The sequence below is a fragment of the Spinacia oleracea genome, chromosome 4 (genome assembly GCF_020520425.1).
Source record: "Spinacia oleracea cultivar Varoflay chromosome 4, BTI_SOV_V1, whole genome shotgun sequence".
Taxonomy (NCBI): Eukaryota; Viridiplantae; Streptophyta; class Magnoliopsida; order Caryophyllales; family Amaranthaceae; genus Spinacia; species Spinacia oleracea.
The window spans coordinates 169,591,069-169,615,594 of record NC_079490.1 but is presented as its reverse complement, the minus strand read 5'-3'; the positions used below and the strand labels follow the sequence as shown (position 1 = coordinate 169,615,594).

Sequence of the window (24,526 nt, the reverse complement as noted above, 5' to 3'; positions counted from 1 at the left end):
TGCAAACGAGTCTAGACGATCTGAGTTTTACCTTGTTCGAGCTTGTCTCGAGCTTAATCAAGCTTTGCAATTTGTTGTTCGAGCTTTGTTCGTGCATTAGGATGTCTCGAGCTCGCTCGCTTAGCTCGAGCTTGAATCCGAGTTCGAAATTGAGCTAAACGAGGTTTGAGAAATCGTCATATTGATTTAAATCATATAATCAAGGAGAAACTTCATAAAATATATGTATGACTGGAATATTCTATGGGATATTATACTTGTTATATTCGCTTCCGTTTTACGGAGTACACATTTCTTCACATTTAAGGGTCATATTTTTTTTAAAAAAACTTATATTTTATTTCATGAAATTATTTTTTCGAGCTTGCGAGTTATAACGGGATTATAAACGAGTAATTAATGAGCTATAGACGAATGCTCGTGAACATTAACGAGCCGAACGCGATTTTGTTCGAGCTTGACTCGTTTACTTATCGAGCCTAGAATTTTTGTTCAAACTCGTTCATTAATTAATATACGAGCTTTTACCGAGCTTGTTTGCGAGTTGTTAGCGAACCTATCGGCTCATTTGCAGCCCTATCTGTATCCATTTTCTCTTTTCTATGAAATTTCCTGTAATGAACCAAATAAAAAAAAAACTAGTTTGAAATTGTATTAACATAATTTTTCCCTAAAAATATTTTACGCCAAATCAAACGAGCCTTAGTTCCACCCGAGAGGAGTTGCCTACATACCTTCCGTGATGTATAGGATGCCTCATATTAATTTCCTCTAAATTAAAGAATTGTAATTTGCAGTATAATTGGTAAGCATTGAGATAAGACTAATGTGTGGAAAGAACGTACACACTGGTTGGTTTTCAAAAATGTCATTGTGATTGTAAAAGCAACTACTACAACGAATTACCTCAGAAGATACATACAATAGATTTCTGTAGTGTGATTTTTTTTTTCTTTTGTGTAGAGTGTGATTTTGGTTTTAATGGTTGGAATTGCAATTAACTAATTAAGTGATTATATTTATTTTTTTTGGTGTTAGCACCCGGTTCATCCTTAGGGTTAATCCGGATTCGGGGCGAGTTCTGGGTGGATAGGTTCCAGTCCCCTCCCAATTGTTGTTGCAGGGGATCGAACACAGGTTCTCCCTACCAAGTTCAGCCCCAATCACCACTGAACCAACAGTCAATTAAGTGATTATATAATTACTCCTTCCATCTTGACATAACCGATGTACTTTATCTTTTAACACTAGCCAATATACACATATGATTTTTTTTTACTTGAATATACTAATTAATTAACTAATTAACCAGTGTTAGGGTAGTACCGTAGTAGTTATTTATTTGTAAAAATTAAAAATGTGAAATTTCATAAATACTGAGACCAATCTAATAAGATTCACTTTATTATATGTTTCTCTGTAAGTCATAAATAATGCCCACTAAAATTTGTAAATAACACCCGAATCTAAAGTGCAACCATTTTATTGAAACAGATAATATAGTACGCCGTTAGGATGAAAAATCGTTACAATAGCTATATTTTGCCTATATAAGTGTACATTCCAATTTCTCTCACTCACTCCATTTTTCCACCAAACACATTTACATTTCCACAACATTAATAACATCCAACACCCTCAAATATCTAACGAAAAAAAGGGGAAAAAAAATGTTACTAAGGAGTTCATCAACCCCTATTTTAAAATCATGGATTCCACCTTACTACACCAACCCCAACTCTTCTCCTACCAACATCAACGAACCAACACTTACACCACCATGTCTTTCTAGAACAACCTCCATCTCCACCCATTCGCCGCCGTCTACCCCGCCTTCTCCCACCACCAACACTAACCATTCGACACGAGCTTCATCTTGCACCCTCTTTGATCACCGCGACTTCTCCGACCAACCCTACCCTAAATCGAAACCTTTATGTAGGCTATTCTCTAGCTTGGGTATCGACGAGGCGGTGCCTGTGGCGGAGGATGGTGGCGGTGTTGTATGTAGTGGTGATGGAAAAGGGACGGACGGTGGGGATTGGTATGGTGGTGGTGGGTCCGGGTTTAACGGTTACTCGTATTATAGTGGTAATAGTAATGGTCCTGGAAATATTGAGGCGTATTATAAGAAGATGATTAAGGCTCACCCTGGAAATCCCCTGTTACTTGGTAACTATGCCAGGTTTTTGAAAGATGTAAGTTTTTTCTACAGAAATTTTCTATAACTTAACTATTCAAGGTGAAATCTAGACTAGTTCATCACAAAACTCTAATTCAATAACTTAACCGAATTGAACTTGAATTATATACGAAGTAATTTCTCGTATTTAGTTGACATAGTTTGACTTTTGACATTACACGTATAATCTATTTAGACTATCGATCATGATTTATATTTCAGAAAAAAATATAGTAAGTGAGAAAGTGAGATCTTGATATATGATTTTCTTGAGATGTAGATTCAACCCTTTTTTTTTTTTTTTTACCAATTGATATTAAAGATATAAACGATTAAAATGCCGCATTGACAAATATGATAAAAGAAATGTAACAAATAAAAAGAATAGAGGAAGTATATGTTAAATTAAAATCGTATTTTGGGAGAAACTACCTTATACAACCTCTGTTTCTGAAAGTTCTTTACGCTTTAGAAAATGTTTCAAAAGTATAAAAATTTTGACCGTAAATTCCCACTACTATATACATCAAAACGTTACATGTAAGATCTTGTCAGATTAGTCTCGGTATATATTTTCAGAATATCAAATTTTTATAATTTTTTCACATACGAAATTGGATATATTAGTAGTTAAATATTGCATTGGAGTTCGTGCAAATATTAACTGTAAAGATCTTTTTGAAACGGAGGAAGTAACAAAATATTTGTAAGATTAACCGAAATATGAACATTGACTCAAAATTTCGGGATTAACTTTACTGTGTGAATCTCACGTTCCACTTAATTTCTCATTTTTCGTGAAATGTCACGTGAGATGCACCTTGTAATGACCATTATATGTACAATTAGGTTCAAAATTATAAATGTAATTAGCTGAACATTATAATGCCATAATCAATATTAGTCGTCTCAAAGGTTGAGAATAATTCAACGTAGAAGAGAACAAGAAAAAACCCATAAGTTGTCTAAAAAGTTGAGCTTTATCTCGTCTCGATCTCTTGAAAGCGTTAGCGGTGCCGATGAAGTTGTTAGAACATCTGGAAACTCTTAGGGAGTTAGGGTATGGGCCTAATGCACGAGGCAATGCATGGCAACGTACAGTCATGTCCCAATGCCCGCACCTAAAATTTTAAATGTTGTGATGTGAAACATATTATCGTATTTTTTATTCTCATAAAAGTGTGTCAAAATCAGATTGTTCCAAATTAAAGTATCTCCTATATTAAAAGTCACAAATTGCAATAGTTAAAAGTTATCTTGCGCGTTTTTAAGAGCCATTTTATTATACCTATATTTTAGGTGGTTATCGTTACTGGTGTAGTTAGGGATGGGCATGGGCCGGATCGGGTCTGGGTTTGGTAATACCTAGATCCATATTTTTAGGCGGTTCTAGACCCGCCCCAAATCCATTGCGTCTCAAAAATTCGAACCTATATCCAGATTCAATGGGTCTCGGGTCAAAATTGAGCCTAGTGATATATTTTTATTTTTAACGTTTTTGTCTTCGAAAATTTTCTCGCGCCATTAATTTAACCGTCATTTAGCATCACATATTCACATTGGATGCATAAAATATCACAATTCCCAAATTAGTGCCAAAATACTAATGCATGCATGTATCTAATTAGACTATTTCTAATTTCTAATAATTGACCGGGTCCATAGGCCGGATCTGGACCGAATCTAGATCAGAGAATATTGGACTCAGACCCAAAACCGTTTTTAAACACATGGATTCAGTTCCGTTTCAGATCCATTTAGTCTCGAATAATTAGACTCAGACCCTTAAAAATAGAACGAATCTAACCTGATCTGGGCCGGATCTTGAACCCAACCCATCCCTAGGTGTAGTGATGTATCTTGTATATAACACATCAATATATTTTGTTACCGAGTTTCTCGAACATGTACTTTACAAGTGAAAATTATTAGGTGCATGTTAGCATTGTTTAAGACACTATTGACTTGTAAAGTGTAATTCAATCCTTTTGCTCCATTTCCGTTGTCCCTTGATTATTAGGTGCGTGGAAATTTAGCCAAGGCAGAAGAATATTGTGAAAGAGCAATTTTGAATAGCCCAAGAGACGCAAACACGCTAGCCTTGTATGCTCATATCATTTGGCAGCATCGGAGGGATTCTCGACAAGCAGAGACCTACTTTGATCAAGCTATAAAGGCTGCTCCCGATGATTGGTACTCCCCATGTCTCTTGATACTCGCATCGTTTTGACTTTTTACACTATTCACATAATTCACTTTGACCTTATTTTATTTTTAGTATGAAAATAAATGTTACTCCCTCCGTCCCTTAATTCTCGCACCGGTTTGACCGGTGCGGAGTTTAAGACATTTAAATTGACTTATTAATTTAATGGGTGTTAGTTGATAGTGGGGTATTTTTTTAATATAGTTAGTGGGAAATGGTAAGAGGTGGAGAGTGGTGAGTGGGGGTGTGAATTTTTAAATGATTTTTTGTAGGGAATAAGGGTGTATGTGGGGTTAGTAAGTAAGTGTGAGAATTAATATAATATTGGTATAAATTTCCATTTATAGAAGCGGTGTAAGTATTAAGGGACGGCCCGAAAAGGAAAGCGGTGCGAGTATTAAGGGACGGAGGGAGTAGGATTTTTTTGGATAAAACCACCTTTTAAAGTTCAACTTTTTGAAATAACCACATTATATGTTTTTTTTTAAAAAAAAACCACCTTAAACTTCCAAAGTTTAAGAAATCACCACCTTCTGTTAACTTCCGTCAAATATTCCGTCAAATCTTCCGTTAACTTTCTAATGTTTGGCCGTTGGATGTGGGCCCCACTGACGGAATATTTGACGGAAGTTAACAGAAGGTGGTGATTTCTTAAATGTTGGAAGTTTAAGGTGGTTTTTTTTATAAAAAAAACATATAAGGTGGTTATTTCAAAAAGTTGAACTTTAAAAGGTGGTTTTATTCAAAAAATCCTAAATGTTACTCCGTAGTATATAATACTTCGTATATTGTTGGCTTCATCTTAATAAATATTTTTAAAATATTAATATTTTTATAATTTTTTATAATATGTAGTTGAAGATATATATTGGTGGTCAAAGTTGTTCATTGGCAAGTGTGTCCAGTCAAAACAGTGCAAGTATTAAGGGACGGATGTAGTAATTGATTATTCCCTTCGTTCTTGAATACTTGCAACAGTTTCACTTTTGCACTATTCATACATATCTTACTTATATACTCCGTATAAAAATATCAGTTCTTTTTACGTATTATGTTGTTGGATTAGTCTTAATGTGCATTTTTCAAATATTAATTTTTTAAAATTTACTACGCAGTATTATGTAAATTGCCAAACTAGTGTCTTGGTAAGTGTATTAGTAAACTGTTGCAACTATTTAGAAACAGTAAAAATATAATAATAATAATAATAATAATAATAATAATACTAATAATAATAATAATAATAATCGTGTCTAGCTATTACTTTTTCCGTCCAAAAAATAATGTCAAAATTTAAATCTTTGTTGAAGATGTTAATTCGTGTTTATTTAATATGGTGACTCAGTTATGTTCTAGCATCATATGCAAATTTCCTATGGAATGTGGACGAGGAAGAAGACCAAGACAAAGTTGGAACTCCAAGATCGTCGCCACCACATTACACAGAAGGAACTTCTCGTCTCTCTCCTTTGACCAAAACCTAAACGTACCAGAACACGCGGTGATTTTAAGTTAATGATAATGAAGCATGTAATTTGTGACGGAGGGAGCATTGGAGTAGACTAACATCGTCCCAAAACATAATAGAGATAATGTTATGTTACGATAACAAATCAGTTACATGCTTCAATTGACTTATCTTTATGTAGAAAATAATACCAAGTATGTACGTTTACTACTGCACAAAATTTTATATAAGGCAGTCTTACGTAAAAGACTGCATTGGTGTCATATAAGTTAAGCACTGAAATTAATTAGTTAAACACGGGAAGCAATTAGTTAAACAATGAAACTAATTTGGTATGCACTAAAACTAATTAATTTAGCAATGAAACCAATTAGTTAAGCAATTAAAGTGGTCTTTTCGGTAAGGCGGTTTTACACAAAAATGGTCATTACTACTAGTCCGCTAATGCTATGTGTTCCTAAGCAGGGATGGATGCTTCATGTAGTGAAAGGGTGTTTCTTTAACTGAAGATAAGACGTTGTTTTATGTTTGATGAATAATTCGCCTTGATGTAGACAAATGTGTAACAATAAACCAAAATAAGATACATTATTGAGAAGTATGGGCTAATATTGGACGGTCTCATGTCAATTAGGTAAAACAAGGGTTTCTCAATTTTGTCATTTTGAATCTTGGGCTTCTTCTGTTGAACAGCCAAATATGTAATAAAATAAACGGATTTTTCATGAAATACCCCCGAGGTTTGCTTTAATGCACCAAATACCCCTAAACTTTCCAGAATGCACCAAATACCCCCGAGGTTTTAAAAAATAACACAAAATCCCCTTAATGAACATTTTCCGTCCATTCCGTTAAGTCTCCGTTAGCGTGAATTTACTTTTTTACCCTTCCTCAACAATTTTCTCTACTAATCCTAATATTAGCACCTAATTAAATCAATTAAACCCCTAAAAAATTAAGTAACTATTATCTAAAAAAATTAAGCCCCTAAAAATCTAATTAACTATTAAAAAAACAAAAAAAACAAAAACAAATTGACCCAAAAATATGAAGTTGCTTGCTTCTTCATTCGTCTTCACCACGCCACCATCATCTCCCAAAAAACTTCCTGCAAATTCAGATATTGCTTTGATGGTGGTGCTTGGTTCTGCAAATTCGTCTTCACCACGTCATTTTACCCCGCCCTTTTTCCTTCTCATTCTCGCCCAATTTCTCTCTCATGTTCTTCACCATCATTATCATCACAAAACCCAACCATTAAAACCAACCAAAATCAGTCTTTTTCTTCTTCCACCACCACCATCATCTCTACAATCTATTGCAAACCCAGATTATTTCAAACCCAAATTATTGCAAGAAATCTAAATTGTTGCAAACCGCAAACAAATTGAAAATCCAGATAAATCACAAAGCATCAAAACCATCAAAATAAATCAAATTTGGAGAGAGAGAGAAAGACTACGGTGAGGAGACCCAAATGGCTCCCAGAACCACCACAAACGCCTAGAATCCGTGGACGAGATTGCTACGATTTTTTCGGGGTTTAGCTTTGAATTAGAGGGGTTTTTTTGAGATCTTGTTGCAAATGTTTTTGGTGATATAATCGTTGATTTTTTGCTGATTTTTCTGGGATGTAAAGGTTGATTTTCTGGATTTAAGAAAGAAAAGGAGAAGAGAAGATGAAGGGTTCCTCGGTGGTTGTGGGTGGCGATGGAGTTCACAGATTTGGAAGGAGGAGAGAGAAAAGAGCAAAGATGATGGATTTGGAGGACTAGCAGAGGGAGAGAGAAAGGAGCAGAGATGATGAAGTCACTAGTGGAAAAAATACCTGTTGAGGGGGGCATTTTGGGTTTATTGAGGCGAACAAGGCCCGCTGCGACAGACGTAGCTTCAACAGCTCAGTGATCTGTTGAGGCGGGCTTTGTTCGCCTCAACAGGTGATCTGTTGTGGGGGGCTTTCAAAAGCCCGCCTCAACAACCTCTACAGAAACGCGAAAAATAAGGACCTGTTGAGGGGGGCATTTAAGAAGCCCGCCTCAACAGCCTCCTCTGTTGAGGCTCACTTCTTAAATGCCCCCCTCAACAGGTCCTTATTTTTGCGCCAAAAATTCATATGTTGTTGAGGCGTACATTAAAAGCCCCCTTCAACAACATTAATTTTTTTTTTTCCAAATTCTTTTAAAATATAAAATAGGCGGCAATAACCACAACTAGATATATACTCCATTGAGTATTGAAACCTGTACCCAATCAACACCAAAATAGCAAAGGTATGAATCTGCTTATCTTTGATAAATAAATCATTACATTAACTTCATTTATATTAACCCAACAGAGCAAAGCGTATATATAGTACGTATGTTTACAATTTTTAAACACCTAGCTAGTCTAACAAATTACAACTAATATTAACAACTAAAGACAAAAGGCTAGAGAGCTAATCTAACAAATGTCTCTAATCCAGCCACTTAGGTCCCTTTAGATCATGCATTACGTACAAACCTTAAGTAAGGTCGTGTTGACTTTCTTCCAATCGACTCGATCCCTAGCCTGCAAGTTGCATGGAAGGAAAATATATATGAGTACCAAAGTTTACACTCACGATATTGTCTTTACATTCCATTGAAGCATAAAATTAAAAGATATAGTTGCAGACTATAGAGATAATTAAGTACGTTGTTGACCTATAACGACCCAATGAGCCTTAAATGTGCATACGTAGATTAGAATGAGTTTTAGAAAGTTAAAGCTATGTATATTAGTCATGTAATAAGAATCAAATGAGTCCTTAGGTTCTTTAGTTCAAAGTTGGGAGCGGAAATGTCATTTTAGCTCTAAACATGACCTATAACGACCTAATGAGCCTTAAATGTGCATAAATAGATTCGAATGAGTTTTAGAAAGTTAAAACTATGTATATTAGTCATGTAATAAGAATCAAATGAGTCCTTAGGTTCTTTAGTTCAAAGTTGGGAGCGGAAATGTCATTTTAGCTCTAAACATGACCTATAACGACCTAATGAGCCTTAAATGTGCATAAATAGATTCGAATGAGTTTTAGAAAGTTAAAACTATGTATATTAGTCATGTAATAAGAATCAAATGAGTCCTTAGGTTCTTTAGTTCAAAGTTGGGAGCGGAAATGTCATTTTAGCTCTAAACATGACCTATAACGACCTAATGAGCCTTAAATGTGCATAAATAGATTCGAATGAGTTTTAGAAAGTTTTAACTATGCATATTAGACATGTAATAAGAATCAAATGAGTCCTTAGGTTTTTTAGTTCAAAGTTGGGAGCGGAAATGTCATTTTAGCTCTAAACATGACCTATAACGACCTAATGAGCCTTAAATGTGCATAAATAGATTCGAATGAGTTTTAGAAAGTTAAAACTATGTATATAAGTCATGTAATAAGAATCAAATGAGTCCTTAGGTTCTTTAGTTCAAAGTTGGGAGCGGAAATGTCATTTTAGCTCTAAACATGACCTATAACGACCTAATGAGCCTTAAATGTGCATAAATAGATTCGAATGAGTTTTAGAAAGTTTTAACTATGCATATTAGACATGTAATAAGAATCAAATGAGTCCTTAGGTTTTTTAGTTCAAAGTTGGGAGCGGAAATGTCATTTTAGCTCTAAACATGACCTATAACGACCTAATGAGCCTTAAATGTGCATAAATAGATTCGAATGAGTTTTAGAAAGTTTTAACTATGCATATTAATCATGTAATAAGAATCAAATGAGTCCTTAGGTTCTTTAGTTCAAAGTTGGGAGCGGAAATGTCATTTTAGCTCTAAACATGACCTATAACGACCTAATGAGCCTTAAATGTGCATAAATAGATTCGAATGAGTTTTAGAAAGTTAAAACTATGTATATTAGTCATGTAATAAGAATCAAATGAGTCCTTAGGTTCTTTAGTTTAAAGTTGGGAGCGGAAATGTCATTTTAGCTCTAAACATGACCTATAACGACCTAATGAGCCTTAAATGTGCATAAATAGATTCGAATGAGTTTTAGAAAGTTAAAACTATGTATATTAGTCATGTAATAAGAATCAAATGAGTCCTTAGGTTCTTTAGTTCAAAGTTGGGAGCGGAAATGAGTCCTTAGGTTCTTTAGTTCAAAGTTTAGTTCAAAGTGAAATTCTAAAGACCACCAGATCAGAATTCACATGCAACAGCAGCAAGACCAGCAGATTAGTATTCAAAGCAATAAATTAGCAAATCCAGCAGACTTGTAATTATGGAAAAATTAAAGAACTTTACCAAATCCATGAAGATATAAACGCTTCCATCTTTGTGTCTAAACAACCTAAGTAAATAAATACTCGGTTGTAAAAAACTTAGCCCATTGCTCACGAACCACATCTATTTCCTCATCGGTATAAGGCGCATTTCTTGGAGTGTAAGCCTGAAATAAGTAACATGATAAGTAATGCTACTTGTAAATTAAGAATTCTACTACGTAAAAGTACTAGTATTAGTAGTTCAACTAACATATGGTAAAAGAACGAACATTGTCTAACCGCTCATCAGTGTTATGGTGTAACGTGACTATTTCATGCATGAACTTCATAACGTAATAGCCACACTCGCGGGCGCCGACTTGTTGAGCACACTGATTTGGAGATAAATCATAAATTATATATCCAAGTAGTTACCCAAAAAAAAAAGTAAAGCTAATTAGTAAGCATGATATACCTTTACATGGAAGCCTTTCAACCCCTGCATAGTCGCTCTATTCGGACAAATTCCATCATTAAACTTGTACACTTGGTATGCCCTGGAAGTTGAGTAAAACTTCATGAATCTGATTCGGCACGAAAAGAAATAACTTAAAAAGAATTGAAAGTAACTTACAAACACAAGATTCCCCATGCACTATTTTCTCGGTTGGAACCTATCGCAGAGTCGAAAATATACGCACAACCTCTACGTAGGTCTAACACGTACAAAATCCAATGATTTCTGCATTATATATAAATGTTATTGCAACCTTATGCATGAAAATAACAATAACATAGCTATTTACCAAATATCGATCAATCTCTAACACTTACTCTTGATGGTATGGGATCAAAAACCACTTGGTAATGTTAGGATCACCCTTCTTCTCCTTTTCAATTTCAGCATTGAAAACTACTTTCAAATACATTGATGCAGCCTGAGGGTTGGCCTTGATTCTAGAGCTTGACATTGCCTCGGGACAAACAAACCCAATCTGAGAGTTGTCAAATGCAAAGGTGTGTTCGTGGAATAAACACCTACAAAGTAAATGTATAATGCAAAAATTTCAAAAACTATTATAGTTGACAAAACCAAAAACAAAAATATCGATGGAAAAGTTTACATCATATAGACTTGGATCACTGAAATGTTGAGGCACGCCCCTCTAAGGAACTCTTCAACGTCAACCTCATTTACATAAGTTTGTCGATCTTCGTCATAATGCCAACATCTCGTCTTAATGCCAACATCTTCGTCATAATCTAATTCTAAACAGATGCATAACGCAATGAATGACAATTAATAATAAAAAAGTTATACCTCGTCTTCTTCGAAAATCACCAAGTGAATTGGCCATTGCACAAAACTAGCAAGAGCCCTGCCTAAGTTATTGAATCCATCTCCAGTAGGTACCGGAAGAGTGTCATCATCATGTCCGTCGTAAATACAATCAACTTGGACCTTATAATGACTAGGCTTCATCGATCTAAAGTGTTGGTGCAACGAACCATCCAATGGGTACGCCATACCATCTGCCACTATCACTTTGTTACCCAAAACTTTATCCTCAAGGGCAAGACGACATGGAGTTATGGCCTTCACAAATAAATTTACAAAATTTCAGAAATCACTACAAAGTACAATATTAAAAACCTAGCTAGGGGTGTTTTGAGTGTATGCACTATAGAGAATATATACCTTCAGCTCGCGTGGTTGCTGCGATGAACTCGGACAACAGGTTACGAGTGCACGGTTAACATCAAACTCATCACTTACAAGAGCAGAATCAAGTGCGGGGGTAGAGAGGGTGTGTAGTTGACCGGTTGCTTTCAATGTGGCTAGTTGGTTTTGGAGGGCCTCCGCCACCTTTCTCTCTAATTGATCTTCAAACTCCCTTCTCACCGAAGCTCTGATTGATTCGATAGCCTCCGGTGATGGTTCAATATGGCCACATCTACTACTTCGGTCTATTGGACCGAAAGCAACTTTGTAACCGACATTAACTCCACCTGTTGCCTTGACACGCCCACGGTGATCCTTTTTTCCCATAGCCTTGGTGAGGGCATCTTCTCCCTGGGTGAATGAAATATTTCCTTTTCCCTCTTCTTCTATGTACTCCAACTATAAGAATTAGGAAAGTAAAAATTAGATGGTATACATGATGGAAAGGAGAAGCAATCTTAGCAATAGAACTAGGAATTAGGAAAGAAAAGGATATAGAACGTAAAATTTCATATGCACTTACAGCCATCTTAGCAATATTTACGGCTTATTTATCATTCGGGTCAACTTCCCACTTTCCCTCTTTGTTTTTAACTTGATGAGCCAAGATCCACTCTACTGATCTAAACTTCTTAAATCTATCTGGCGCTGTGGTGAGTGATGAGGTCACTGAGGAGGAGCCACTTGAGAGGGTTAAAGCTGCCTCTGGCGGTAGTCGCCCATCATTTATCCACTCTGGTCTCTTTCTAACATAACCCTTTTGGCCTGTGCGATGTGGGTGCTTGTTTTGTAATGCACTTTTACTTGCTTTTTCTCTACGAACCTGTCAAAAAACACATAAAGAACATGTCGAACATTTAAAGATGGCAACAACAAACTAATCATATAATTATATAAAAAAATATCTAGCAAAGTAAATTCATTATTACCAACATCTCCGGCTTGTTTCGTTCTATCACAAATGTTTTCCAATCATCCTCTGTGATTTGATGGTAGATGTCCCAAGGCATGTCATTTGTCTGATGTTTCGGCATTTTTTCTTTCTTAGTTATCCAACGCCGCGTTAACCTGGACTTGAAAGCTCCAAAGCGTTTCGCCACACACATATGAAAATATTTTTCTCTCCTTTTAGCCGGATCATCAATAATGTGGAACAGAAGCTGTTAATTTTATGGATAAGAGATTGTTAGAAACGTATGCTACACAAATAGATAATCTAGGAGAATACAAATCAAGTTTTTATTCAATGTTTACCTTGGTCTCCTCCCAAAACCCCTTCTTTGTGTGTTCATCTAACGTTGAATATTCTTTCACATTAATGTTAATTCTAGCAGCACAAGACCCAACTTGCTTCCCGTATTCTCCTGACCATTCTCCATCAGGGATTCCATATTGATTATACTGAAGATGCATAGGCTTTTTGGCTTGAACTCCTTTTGACGGACCACGGGATTTGGTCTTTTTACTAGTGTTGGTACCTTGTGATTCCCCCGTAGGATGACTAGCTCCATCAATTCCCTGTATTTCATTATCACGATGATCATCCATGGTAGCTACGGTCCTGCAACAAAGAAAAGAGAGCAATACTTAGTAAAGGGAGCAATACTTAGAAAAGAGAGCAAAATGCTACAATTGGCCATTTACAAAGCTATACCTAAAATAATGGCCTTATGGTATTACACCTAACATGCAAAACAATCCCAAATCAAACCTCACCTAAAAAAACAACCCAAAAAAAAATCATAACTCACCAGTTCTACGCACTGATCTGCACAGCTCAGATCAGAACTGTGCAGATCAATGCACAGAACTGATCAGAACTGACCAGTTCTGTGCACTGATCTGCACAGTTCTGATCTGAGCTGTGCAGATCAGTGCACAGAACTGATCAGAACTGACCAGTTCTGTGCACTGATCTGCACAGTTCTGATCTGAGCTGTGCAGATCAGTGCACAGAACTGATCAGAACTGACCAGTTCTGTGCACTGATCTGCACAGTTCTGATCTGAGCTGTGCAGATCAGTGCACATAACTGCACAGTTCTGTGCACTGATCTGCACAGTTCTGATCTGAGCTGTGCAGATCAGTGCACATAACTGCACAGTTCTGATCAGTGCATATTCCTTGTGCTACTTGCAGTTCTCGTGGATTGATAAAATGCAATATATGTCAAGCTAGGTGGCGGCTCTCTTCTTGCTCGCAATATTGCAACCATCAAATGGTAAGAGTTGCATTTTGTTATACTGTGGGATATGTTACCAATCTTTATTAGTTATTCTCTCTCTGTATTCCCATATTAATCTGTTCCACAAGTTTCTTATCTATTAATTTGAGGAGTTTTTTTTTTCTTTTTTTCTTTTTGTGACACTGCTCTTGAAGAATTGGAGAAGCTTATAAATAGTTATTTAGTTGTGGTTAGCAAAATGAAGTCATGGGCAAGTAGACAACGGGTAGGTTGTGTATACATTATGTCTTGTTTTTTTATATTAAGGGCAAAATGCTACAATTGGCCATTTACAAAGCTATACCTAAAATAATGGCCTTATGGTATTACACCTAACATGCAAAACAATCCCAAATCAAACCTCACCTAAAAAAACAACCCAAAAAAAAAATCATAACTCACCAGTTCTACGCACTGATCTGCACAGCTCAGATCAGAACTGTGCAGATCAATGCACAGAACTGATCAGAACTGACCAGTTCTGTGCACTGATCTGCACAGTTCTGATCTGAACTGTGCAGATCAATGCACAGAACTGATCAGAACTGACCAGTTCTGTGCACTGATCTGCACAGTTCTGATCTGAGCTGTGCAGATCAATGCACAGAACTGATCAGAACTGACCAGTTTTGTGCACTGATCTGCACAGTTCTGATCTGAGCTGTGCAGATCAGTGCACAGAACTGATCAGAACTGACCAGTTCTGTGCACTGATCTGCACAGTTCTGATCTGAGCTGTGCAGATCAGTGCACAGAACTGATCAGAACTGACCAGTTCTGTGCACTGATCTGCACAGTTCTGATCTGGGCTGTGCAGATCAGTGCACATAACTGCACAGTTCTGATCAGTTTTGTCCACTGATCTGCACAGTTCTGATCTGGGCAGTGCAGATCAGTGCACAGAACAGAACTGATCAGTGCACTGAGAAGCTAAAACAGTACTTCACTGAGTTGATTAGTGCATCATCAACCACCAGAAAGCAAACATCAGAAACTAAGTTACCAATCACAAAGCCATGCAAACAAGAACAGGTAATTGATATTATTAGACAAAATGTACTAAAAACTAACCTAGGAAAATTCAACTGCAATTTCTGCAACCTGTGCTTGGAACCTGGCTCACATAAGAGGATACGACATTCACCAAGTTTACACCTGTGTGAAAAAACCAGATAAAGTTAGTCAAGTTATTAGAAGTATCAGACTCTCAGTAACTTAAATAGGAGGGATAAAGTAGGAGACTATCACTGCAATTCCTCTTCACAATACAAGTGGCAATTGATTGGGGTTGAATTTTTAGAAAAAAAATATGAATTAATATCCACAAGTATCCTTCACTATTCAAATTTAAGTAGTCAAGATAACAAAAATTCCAAGGCGCACAGGCTTTCAGATATGAATAGAAAGAACAAAGTCAAAAACTTCAACAATGCATCAGAAGTGAAGCCCGAACTTACACATGTATGTTTCAATTACGATTCGTAACCCATATTCCTTCCGTATGATCTGTACGCATATGATTAGTATTATTTGCATCCTCCTCTTCTGGCAATGGTTGAACAACCATTGGTAACGGAGGTGTGTCATCATACTCATCATACTCATCTTCATCTACAACATCATCAATACCCAAAATATGTCTTTTTCCTTGGGCAACAACACGCCATCTAGGATCAATATTGTCAACCACATAAAAAACTTGCTTAGCTAGTGATGCTAGAATGAATGGCTCGTCACTGTCACTTAGTCGATCAAAATTCACCAAGGTTAAACCCGGGAAAATTTCATCTCGCTTCACACCATTTTGGTTGTTAGCCCACTGACACCGAAAAACAGGGATCACAAAATAGGTATAATCAAGCTCCCATATTTCTTCGATAACACCATAATATGATTGTGTTGAATCAACCGGCCTTTTATCCTTAGCGCTTGCATAGACCCTAGATGATGCAACAACCTTTACTCCACTATTTTGCACTACACTCTTTTCATCTTGCCTTCTAGTGTAGAATGTGAACCCATTGATATCATATCCTTCAAAAGATCGAACACATAGTCGAGGACCTCGAGATAACCACTTGATCGTATCAGAAACATCATGGTCTTGTTTCTTTCCAACTTCCTTCTTAAACCATTCAATAAATGTGCGATTATGTTCCCGCATCAACGCTCTTTCCTTCAACTTAGGATTACAATGTTGCAATTCAAGCAGATGCTTTTCTAAATAAGGATGAACCTCTGTAAGATGCTGCAACACACAAAGATGTGCCTTATTCTTCCTCTCCGATGGAGGAGATATCACATTTTTACCAATTACTCCCTCCCCTGCGAGCCTACCAACATGTCGAGATTTTGGAAGTCCTATTGGTTCAAGGCTTGACAAAAACTCAGCTAGATATCCAGAAATCTCTTCTTTAAGGACTCCCCGAATGATACTACCCTCTGGATTAGCCGGATTCCTTGCTTTGTCCTTTAAAGTCTTAAAAAATCTCTCAAAAGGATACATCCATCTTAAGAACACCGGACCACATAACTTGACTTCGCGAACTAAATGGACAATCAAATGCACCATTATATCAAAGAAAGAAGGCGGAAAATACATTTCAAATCGACATAGAGTTTCAACAACATCATTGTGCAAAGCATCCAAAGTCTCCGGATCAATCACCTTAGCACATATGGAATTGAAAAACAAACAAAGTTTTGTTATAACATGTCTCACGTGTTTCGGCAATATCCCACGAAGTGCAATTGGCAAAAATACATTAATCAGTGCATGACAATCATGAGACTTCATACCAATCAACCTAAGGTCCGAGAGAGACACTAGGCGCTTAACATTCGACGAATATCCCGAGGGAACCTTAATGCCATGTAAGCACTCACAAAACTTCTTCTTCTCCTTTCTCGACATTGTGTAACACGCTGGAGGCAGAAAGGTCTTTGTACCATCCTTTTTTTTAACAGGCCACAAATCTGGTCGAATATTCTTCTTTTTCATATCTTTCCGCACATTCTCATTGTCCTTGGTCTTTCCTGGTATGTTTAGCAAAGTCCCGATGATAGCATCGCACACATTTTTCTCAATGTGCATTACATCGAGACAATGCCTAACCGACAAATCTTTCCAGTAGGGAAGATCCCATAATGGAGACACTTTCTTCCATAAAACACCCTTTTTAGACTTGGACTTGAAGCACTTACCGTATTTGGTTTCAACATTTTTGATACGTTCATAAACTTGTGATCCTGTCAAAGGTGTACGAGCTACTCCTTCCTCGGTGAACCCATTGAATTCCTTCTTCTTCTTACGATAAGGATGATATCGACTAAGGTGCTTCCTGAAATCTGGGTAGATATTTTTCTTGAAATGATCCAACCGTGTGGGCTTCATGTCCTCTTCACATATAGGGCATGCTTGTTCTCCTTTGGTTTTGTACCCAGACAAGTTTCCATAGGCCGGAAAATCATTTATGGTACAGAAAACCATTGCCCGCAATGTAAAGTTTGAGTTGGTGTGAGCATCGAACATTGGAACACCTTCATTCCACAACAATTTCAAATCATCTATGAGTGGAGCGAGATACACATCTATATCATGTCCTGGCTGCTTAGGCCCTGAGATGAGGAGTGACAACATGATATACTTGCGTTTCATACACAACCATGGAGGAAGATTGTAAATTGCAAGAAGAACCGGCCAAGTGCTATGCTGACTACTCAGAGAGCCGTATGGATTCATCCCATCTGTACATAGAGCAAGTCTCAGATTTCTAACCTCCTTGCCAAATTCAGGATACTTCTTATCAATAGTTCTCCATTGAGGAGAATCAGCCGGATGTCTAAGGAATTCATCTTTCTTCCTCCCTTCCGCATGCCACCTCAGATACTTAGCATTCTTCTTTACGGAGAACAAGCGCTCAAACCTAGGTATGATCGGAAGATACCACAATACCTTGGCGGGCGGTCCCCTCTTAGCTGAATTGGCCCCTTTACGCTTGTAACGCGACATAGAACACGTTGGACACTTATCCAAATTTTCATACTCTTTTCTGTAAAGAATACAATCATTTGGGCAAGCATCTATCTTGACGGCCTCTAAGCCTAAGGGATTCGTCAATTTGTTGGCATAATAGGCAGAGGTGGGAATGTCATTGCCATCGGGAAACCAAAGACCTAGTCGTTTCAATAATTTCGTGAAACTTTCTTCGGTCCAACCACTCTCCGCTTTCAAGTTGGAAAGTGATGCCACACATTCTAACAATTTGAATTTTGTACACCCAGGGTACAAAGGCGTCTCAGCAGCCTTTAATACCTGCTCGAGTATGTGAGGTCGTCCATTCAAGTGATCTTTCACCGCATCCATCATTTCATTTATTTCATTATCTTCTTGCTCATCATCATCCATCTCATTATTCTCAGAAATATCAGAATCACTCTCATCACTCTCATCACTCTCTGCCAGAACATCAAATTCATTCACACTAGAACTTGGACGATCAAGTATTTTCTCACCATGCCAAAACCAGACATGGTAATCTTGCTTAAACCCACGACGAAATAAATGATCCTCAATTTCATCAATATCACCTAACCGCCTTACATTGTTACAATCACGGCAAGGACAATAGATCTTTGCGGCTTTCGTATTCCGTTGGTGTGCTAAAGCACATCTAAGGAACTCCTCAACCCCACTCAAGTATTCCACCGTAGTATGGTCACCGTACATCCAACGACGACTCATTTCTAATAACACAAGGTTTTACACAGAATTAGATAAATCAAGCCACAAATTCTTAATTTTGACACAAGAACTATACATCAGAAAAATGGTAAGACCTCATCTCAATTTTAAAACCAAACAAAACAGGAATATGTCTCAACATTAACATTTATTAGCTTCACATAAGATTTCACAGGAATAAACTAAAATCGATTTAAGTATAAACTAGCTTGGCATAAGATCTTTGTTCTCTAATGATGCAATCTTATCCAAAGATAAAATATCAGTAAAAACCATCCTCCAGTACTCAATCAATAGATCCCAGCGATGCTCATGTTTAGGTTTTAAATTAGTTACGAAACCCGCATTCAGTGTAAATAAACCCATTTGCACATTAGGTTAGCGGAATTGGGAGACTACACTTTGAAACACTAACAGGGTAGCAGAAAAAAGGCAACGTATTCACTTGGATTGGGTTCTGTTCGGGTTAATTCGGTTTACTTCATATTCATTCAGCTAAAATCAGATCAATCTAGCGATATCCTCAAACTCTGACTACCTTCTTTCAAGTACAATACAGGTCCAATAAGAAATCTTGAAGTAAATAATCCAGTGAAGGCCAGGTTTATTACCACCAAGTCATATACAAGTAACCTCGTAGATGTCATTTTAGCATAATATCAAGGCAATCTGGCAGACAGTCAGTCAGCTCTAAGTATCAGAGAATAGTGATATTACAAACTAACCAAAGCAACTAGCAGACTGATCACTAAATAGATACAAATAGGTGCAAGTATTTGGGACGAAAACACTGTTTAAGGTGCGAGATTTTTTGTAATTGAGCTATTTTCTTTCCTTCTTTATAAATTGGAGCCAAAATAAACAAAAGAAAGGTGCTACCTCATAAACAAAAGAAAGTATCAGAGAACCTCATAACCTACCTCTACAACGGGTGCTATAGCATTTGAGCCACTATTTCCTCCCTTCCCAACATCAAGTTGAATTGAGATGTTGGCCTGAGACAAATCCACCCCAAATTCAGTCGCTCCTGGGTAATTAAGTCTCTTTAGTAGTCTGTCCAATGCCAAAAGCCAGACATTAAATCAAATGGCATTTCACCAAAAGCCATGTAATCCAAAACAGAAAACTAACCTAGCACGAGAAATTCAAACAAAAATGAAATTCAAGCAGGAATTCAAACAAAAAACAGATGGAGTTAGGTCGAGCAGGAATTCAAACAACAAACAGGGGCAATTAGGTCGATGAACAAGGGAAATCAAACAAAAATGAAATGAAGTGGAAAATGCACGAGAAAAAAGAGGATTATTACCCAAATAATTGCAAATAAAAACTAACCTAGCTTCACAAATCGATTGTGTGAAACAGATGGAGTCGCGCGAAGGTAGGAAAGACGACGGTGGGGAAACTCTCCTTCAGATGGTGGTGGTGGAGCCGCGCGGTGAGGAAGGTGGTGGTGGTGGTTATGGTGGTGGTGGAGTCGCGCGGTGAGGATAGGTATGCGTTGGAAGAGATGTGAAGTACGACGAGATGTGAAGAGAAGCTTATGAAGGAAATAATGCCCTTGGTCCAAGTATGCATTCTATGTTAAGTCTAATAAATGCGGTTCAGTATTAATTAACAAGTTAATAAATTCAGTGAGATCAAGTGAGCTGAATGCCTAGCTAGAGGCCGCTTCAGTTCAAGTGGAATTAATGATATTAATCCACAGCTTACTCTTGACTGAACCCGTAGGGTCACACAAATAGTACGTAAACGGATCAAGTATTTAATGGCATTAAATACTCCATCTATGAATATTCGGAACCGACGGATCTTGGTTTCAGTGGGAGCTAAGATCGTCACAGGCAAGAAATGAATACTCCGGAAACGATGATATTGCCGGAAACGGAAATATGGATCGTATCGGAAATATGAATATTATCCAAGTCGTAGATATTACCGGAAACGGAAACATGGTACGTATCGGAAAATATTATTGGAAATGGAAATATTACCAGAATCGGAAATATTGCCGGAAACGGAAATATTGTCAGAATCGGAAATATTGCCAGAATCGGAAAATAATTCCGGAAACGGAAATATTAAATATTTGTTCGAAACGGAAATTAATTCCGGAATCGGAAATATTAAATATTGTTCGTATCGGAAATAGATTCCGGAAATGGAAATCTAATCGGAAGCGTATCGTACGAATTAGCATCGGACGAGGCTTGCCGGACGAAGGCCCAGCACGAAGCCGGGGCCATCGCCCAGCAAGCATGCGCGCCACAAGCCCAGCCAAGGCAGCGCCCAGGCCTACCGCAAGGCAGGCCCAGCGCGCGCCAAGGGCCACGGATGCGTGGGCCGTGCTGCGCGGGCTGCTGCTCGCACGCGCATGGGCAGCCCTTGTGGCTGCCGTGTGTGTGTGAGTTTGTGCTCATGCGTGATTCCTGAATCTACAAGAGTCAGTGTATGATTAAATTTCTATTCCTAATTGGATAAATTAATTAAATAGAATTCATGTAGGATTCTAATTTCAATTAATTCGTATCCTACTAGGATTACGATTCCTTTTCCATAACTCTATAAATAAAGGCCTAGGGGTCATAATTTATACATAAGTTTCAAAGTATTCAAAAGTGAGTTTTTTGAGAGAAAATTAAAACACACATCTTGCTCATAAAGTGCCGAAATTTTCTAGTACCTTAAGGGCGATTCTAGTTGGTCAATCTTAAGGCGGATCCGGACGTGCTGTGGACTATCTACGGAGGGACGACACTTGGAGTCCTAAAAGACTTGTTCTTGTTCGGTTCGGGCGCAGCTAGGGAGGGCACGCAACAAAGAGTATGCATCTAAATTATGCTATATGATTATGTGTAAATAATATGTTGTCCTGGGTTAATGGTTGTTTCCGCATGATCTATGTAGTGTCATATGTATCATAACCTAACAGTGGTATCACGAGCCCCTTATTATTTTCATAATCTAAATTGCATGAACATGGTTAAATATTACAAATTTGCAAGAATTAAAAGGGGTGATTAATTTTCGCAATTGTTAATTAATTGCAAATTGCGTTTATTTAATTATACGTACGCAGTTTTTCGGCAGTTTCTTCGTTACTCATCCGAATTGAGTGATTTTTGTGTCAATTCCGCATGTAAAAGGCATTCTAAAATTTTGACAAAAATAGTTTTTTTCTGCCGAACCCAGAATTCTCAAATTCGAAGCCTAACTATGACTTTTCGAAGGTTTTAGTTTTTCGAATGCAAAATTTAGTAAATTTAAGATGTTAAATTAAATATTTGCGATTCTTGTTGATAAATCTTGAATTTTTGATTGACCTACTGCATATGTTTAACAAGTTTGAATGCCTAGTCTTGTTAATTATGCAATCTAATTTGTAATTATGATTAATTTGTTGAAAATTAGAATAATTTAGAATTAATTTGATTTTCATAATTAATTGTAATTTAATTAGAAACCTATGATTAAAAACCACCATAAAAATTGTAAATTTACGATAAATTTTAAATTTTTATGACCTAGACTTGAATCCATATCAATCGGAAATCAATTGGATAATAAATTTTCGATTTTTCGCCCTAAAATTATGAAATTAATATTATTTATTAATTTGTCATTAATTTTAAATATAAATTTTAAATTTTTATGCGATTCGTTCAAATAACTTGCACGCACGAAGCAATGGACGCTTCGTGTTACCCTTAAGGGGTGTTGTATAATGCGGGCATGCGACGACGAGCAAGGGAGCTCGTCGCCCGTGCGGCACGAATGCAATGAGCAAGGGCGTAGTGCACGAGCACAAGGCAGCAGCCCTGCCTTGTGTCGTGTGCCACGAGCAATGAACGAATGGGCATGGGCGAGGGGCGAGCCAAGGCAGTCGCGTGTGGGCAGCAAGCGAGCTGCGCCACAACGCGCGCTGCCTCGCACAAGTGCGCGCAGCCTCGCGCGCAGCGAGCGCAAGCTCGCGTGCCACGAGCGCTGCGCCCAGCACTACTCGCGCGCACAGCGCGCGATGTCGCGCCCCAGCGAGCGATGGCTCGCGCGCACAGCGAGCGAGCCAGCGCGCCCAGCGAGCGATGTCGCGCGCCCAGCAAGCGATCTCGCGCGCGCGCACTGCGAGCGATAGCTCGCGTGCGATGGGGCGCTGTGCGGAGGCTTGCGATAGGACAGCAGCAGCTATGCGACGAGCGCATGGGCTGCACGCACATGGCCAGCAATGGCTGTGTGCGTACGGCCCATGGGCGTGCAACGCGTAGGGTGTTTGCGTTACGATTAGATCGCTTTGAATGTTTAATTTGAAAATTTCAGTTCACGTAATTTTAATTAATTTTAAAATTAATAATTTGAATTAATTTCTTGGATTTTAATTTTGAATATTATAATTATAATAAATGGAATTTATTCTAATTATTTTACTAAAATTAAAATCATGAATTAATTTAAATGCGACTGAAATTAAATTAAATTTTTGGATTCAATTATAAATTTATATGAGCTTTAAATTTTAATTAAATTTGTATGTTTCCGGTTAGACTAGAAATACAATTTTATGTTTAAAATTAGTAAAGCATATGAATTTATTGGTTTGAGTGGGAGCGCTTTTTAGTCATAAACTCTTGATTAGGTCTACAAATCCTTAAGGTTAAAACAACTCGATTAGAATTAATAAGGACTGAATAATTGGTAGATTATTGGTGCCCTTGATTAATTGCTGCAAATGTTTACGTGATGCATAATGTGTTTTACTAACCAGCTATGTGGGCCATTCATGATAATGAATGGGTGAATGGTATATATTGTATATGTACTGTTTTGCAGGTTATGAAGTGACTAGTATGGCCCAAATAGGATAGAAAATATGGTCTGCGTACCATTAATTTGAATGTAATTGGTCTAAAGCACCAAAGTTATTTTTCAATTCAAATATGGTCTGCGTACCATCAAATAGTTGTAATTAGTTATAGCTTATCCTATTTGAAGAAAATGGTGCCTCCCACGGAGATTTTCAAGACGGACTTTGAAGTCAAAGCTTCAAGATGAAGTCGGGCCATACTAGATCACAAATATCTTATGCATGTTTTAAGTTATTTATTGTTTTAAATATGTCTTAAAATGCATGAGATCAAAAGCTTGATTATGTTGCATGATTAAGGATTTTAGTTCACTTAAAATCTAACCAACATAGTAAGAGCCTTAAGTTCCAAACTTAAAAATTGAGTTAAAAGGTGCCATGCCAAAATATACACTTGCTTGGATATCCTTTACATCAATCTAGTAATAGTTTTCGCTCAGCGAGGTGTTACTTATTGGTCCTAAAGGGGCAAGGTACACAAATAATTGTGAGTACATGTTAGTTTTGGTGAAACTCAACGATATAAGTAAGGAGTCCTTTTATGTCGTGGCAAAATCGATAGGTTTACCTAACAAGTTCTTAGACGTACCTATCAACCAAGAGTAGTTTCTAGACTATTAGCAAAAGGCTTTTGCTTACCTAAGATGTTTTAGGATTAAGTCGACAAACTGTGCTTAGTTCTTCAATGATTTTAGGGTCTTGGAATCATTTTATTCACACCTGCCGGAACAATAAAATCGAATAAAATGCTAATAACTTGTTTGAATTGCATGGTTGCTTTAATTTCAAGTTATTATTCATGATAAATGTTTAGACTTTGCATGCTTCAATGTATGTTTTAATTATTGTTTATAATTAAATATCTTGCACTGCAATAAATCCTTTT

The 24,526-nt window shown here is 37.3% G+C and overlaps 4 protein-coding genes across 6 annotated transcripts; 1 reads left to right on the top strand and 3 right to left on the bottom strand.

Annotated features, from left to right (window-relative positions):
* The first annotated feature begins 1,506 nt into the window (after positions 1–1,506).
* On the top strand, positions 1,507–6,091 carry LOC110784292 (uncharacterized). Of its 2 annotated transcripts, XM_021988736.2 has the most exons (3): positions 1,514–2,198; positions 4,203–4,375; positions 5,734–6,091. In XM_021988736.2, the coding sequence occupies exons 1-3, from the start codon at positions 1,671–1,673 to the stop codon at positions 5,870–5,872; spliced, it is 840 nt and encodes a 279-aa protein (XP_021844428.1). In that variant the 5' UTR covers positions 1,514–1,670; the 3' UTR covers positions 5,873–6,091. The 2 variants fall into 2 exon arrangements, with proteins under 2 accessions (XP_056682854.1, XP_021844428.1); XM_056826876.1 differs by lacking the exon at positions 4,203–4,375 and having other exon boundaries at positions 1,507–2,198.
* A 2,027-nt stretch (positions 6,092–8,118) lies between these two features.
* Positions 8,119–11,313, bottom strand: LOC130459483 (uncharacterized). Of its 2 annotated transcripts, none has more exons than XR_008918898.1 (7): positions 11,216–11,313; positions 10,926–11,129; positions 10,726–10,833; positions 10,567–10,648; positions 10,392–10,483; positions 10,132–10,276; positions 8,119–8,406 (listed from the first exon to the last, which is right to left on the bottom strand). XR_008918898.1 is itself a non-coding variant. In XM_056826875.1 (7 exons), the coding sequence occupies exons 1-6, from the start codon at positions 11,218–11,220 to the stop codon at positions 10,178–10,180; spliced, it is 600 nt and encodes a 199-aa protein (XP_056682853.1). In that variant the 5' UTR covers positions 11,221–11,313; the 3' UTR covers positions 8,119–8,406; positions 10,132–10,177. The 2 variants fall into 2 exon arrangements, 1 of the variants encoding a protein (XP_056682853.1); XM_056826875.1 differs by having other exon boundaries at positions 10,382–10,483.
* A 93-nt stretch (positions 11,314–11,406) lies between these two features.
* On the bottom strand, positions 11,407–12,354 carry LOC130472154 (uncharacterized). The gene is made up of 3 exons (XM_056842622.1): positions 12,338–12,354; positions 11,791–12,213; positions 11,407–11,688 (listed from the first exon to the last, which is right to left on the bottom strand). Exons 1-3 carry the CDS (start codon positions 12,341–12,343, stop codon positions 11,407–11,409), a joined length of 711 nt encoding a protein of 236 aa, XP_056698600.1. The 5' UTR covers positions 12,344–12,354.
* Positions 12,355–12,361: 7 nt separating this feature from the next.
* On the bottom strand, positions 12,362–20,321 carry LOC110780681 (uncharacterized). Its single transcript, XM_056842621.1, has 6 exons — positions 20,118–20,321; positions 19,703–19,835; positions 15,110–15,193; positions 13,069–13,375; positions 12,744–12,974; positions 12,362–12,637 (listed from the first exon to the last, which is right to left on the bottom strand). The coding sequence occupies exons 4-6, from the start codon at positions 13,360–13,362 to the stop codon at positions 12,362–12,364; spliced, it is 801 nt and encodes a 266-aa protein (XP_056698599.1). The 5' UTR covers positions 13,363–13,375; positions 15,110–15,193; positions 19,703–19,835; positions 20,118–20,321.
* Positions 20,322–24,526: the final 4,205 nt, after the last annotated feature.

Excerpts from the sequence above, each read along its gene's own strand:
- LOC110784292 (XM_021988736.2), top strand. The coding sequence starts at position 1,671 with ATGTTACTAAGGAGTTCATCAACCCCTATTTTAAAATCATGGATTCCA. Across the intron at positions 2,199-4,202 it reads ATGCCAGGTTTTTGAAAGAT|GTGCGTGGAAATTTAGCCAA; the intron begins GTAAGTTTTTTC and ends CTTGATTATTAG. Across the intron at positions 4,376-5,733 it reads AAGGCTGCTCCCGATGATTG|TTATGTTCTAGCATCATATG; the intron begins GTACTCCCCATG and ends ATGGTGACTCAG.
- LOC130459483 (XM_056826875.1), bottom strand. Across the intron at positions 10,649-10,725 it reads GCATGGGGAATCTTGTGTTT|GGCATACCAAGTGTACAAGT; the intron begins GTAAGTTACTTT and ends CTCAACTTCCAG. Across the intron at positions 10,277-10,381 it reads CTGATGAGCGGTTAGACAAT|GCTTACACTCCAAGAAATGC; the intron begins GTTCGTTCTTTT and ends TACTTATTTCAG.
- LOC130472154 (XM_056842622.1), bottom strand. Across the intron at positions 11,689-11,790 it reads AGCAACCACGCGAGCTGAAG|GCCATAACTCCATGTCGTCT; the intron begins GTATATATTCTC and ends TTATTTGTGAAG.
- LOC110780681 (XM_056842621.1), bottom strand. The coding sequence starts at position 13,362 with ATGGATGATCATCGTGATAATGAAATACAGGGAATTGATGGAGCTAGT. Across the intron at positions 12,975-13,068 it reads GGTTTTGGGAGGAGACCAAG|CTTCTGTTCCACATTATTGA; the intron begins GTAAACATTGAA and ends TAAAATTAACAG. Across the intron at positions 12,638-12,743 it reads GAAACAAGCCGGAGATGTTG|GTTCGTAGAGAAAAAGCAAG; the intron begins GTAATAATGAAT and ends GTTTTTTGACAG.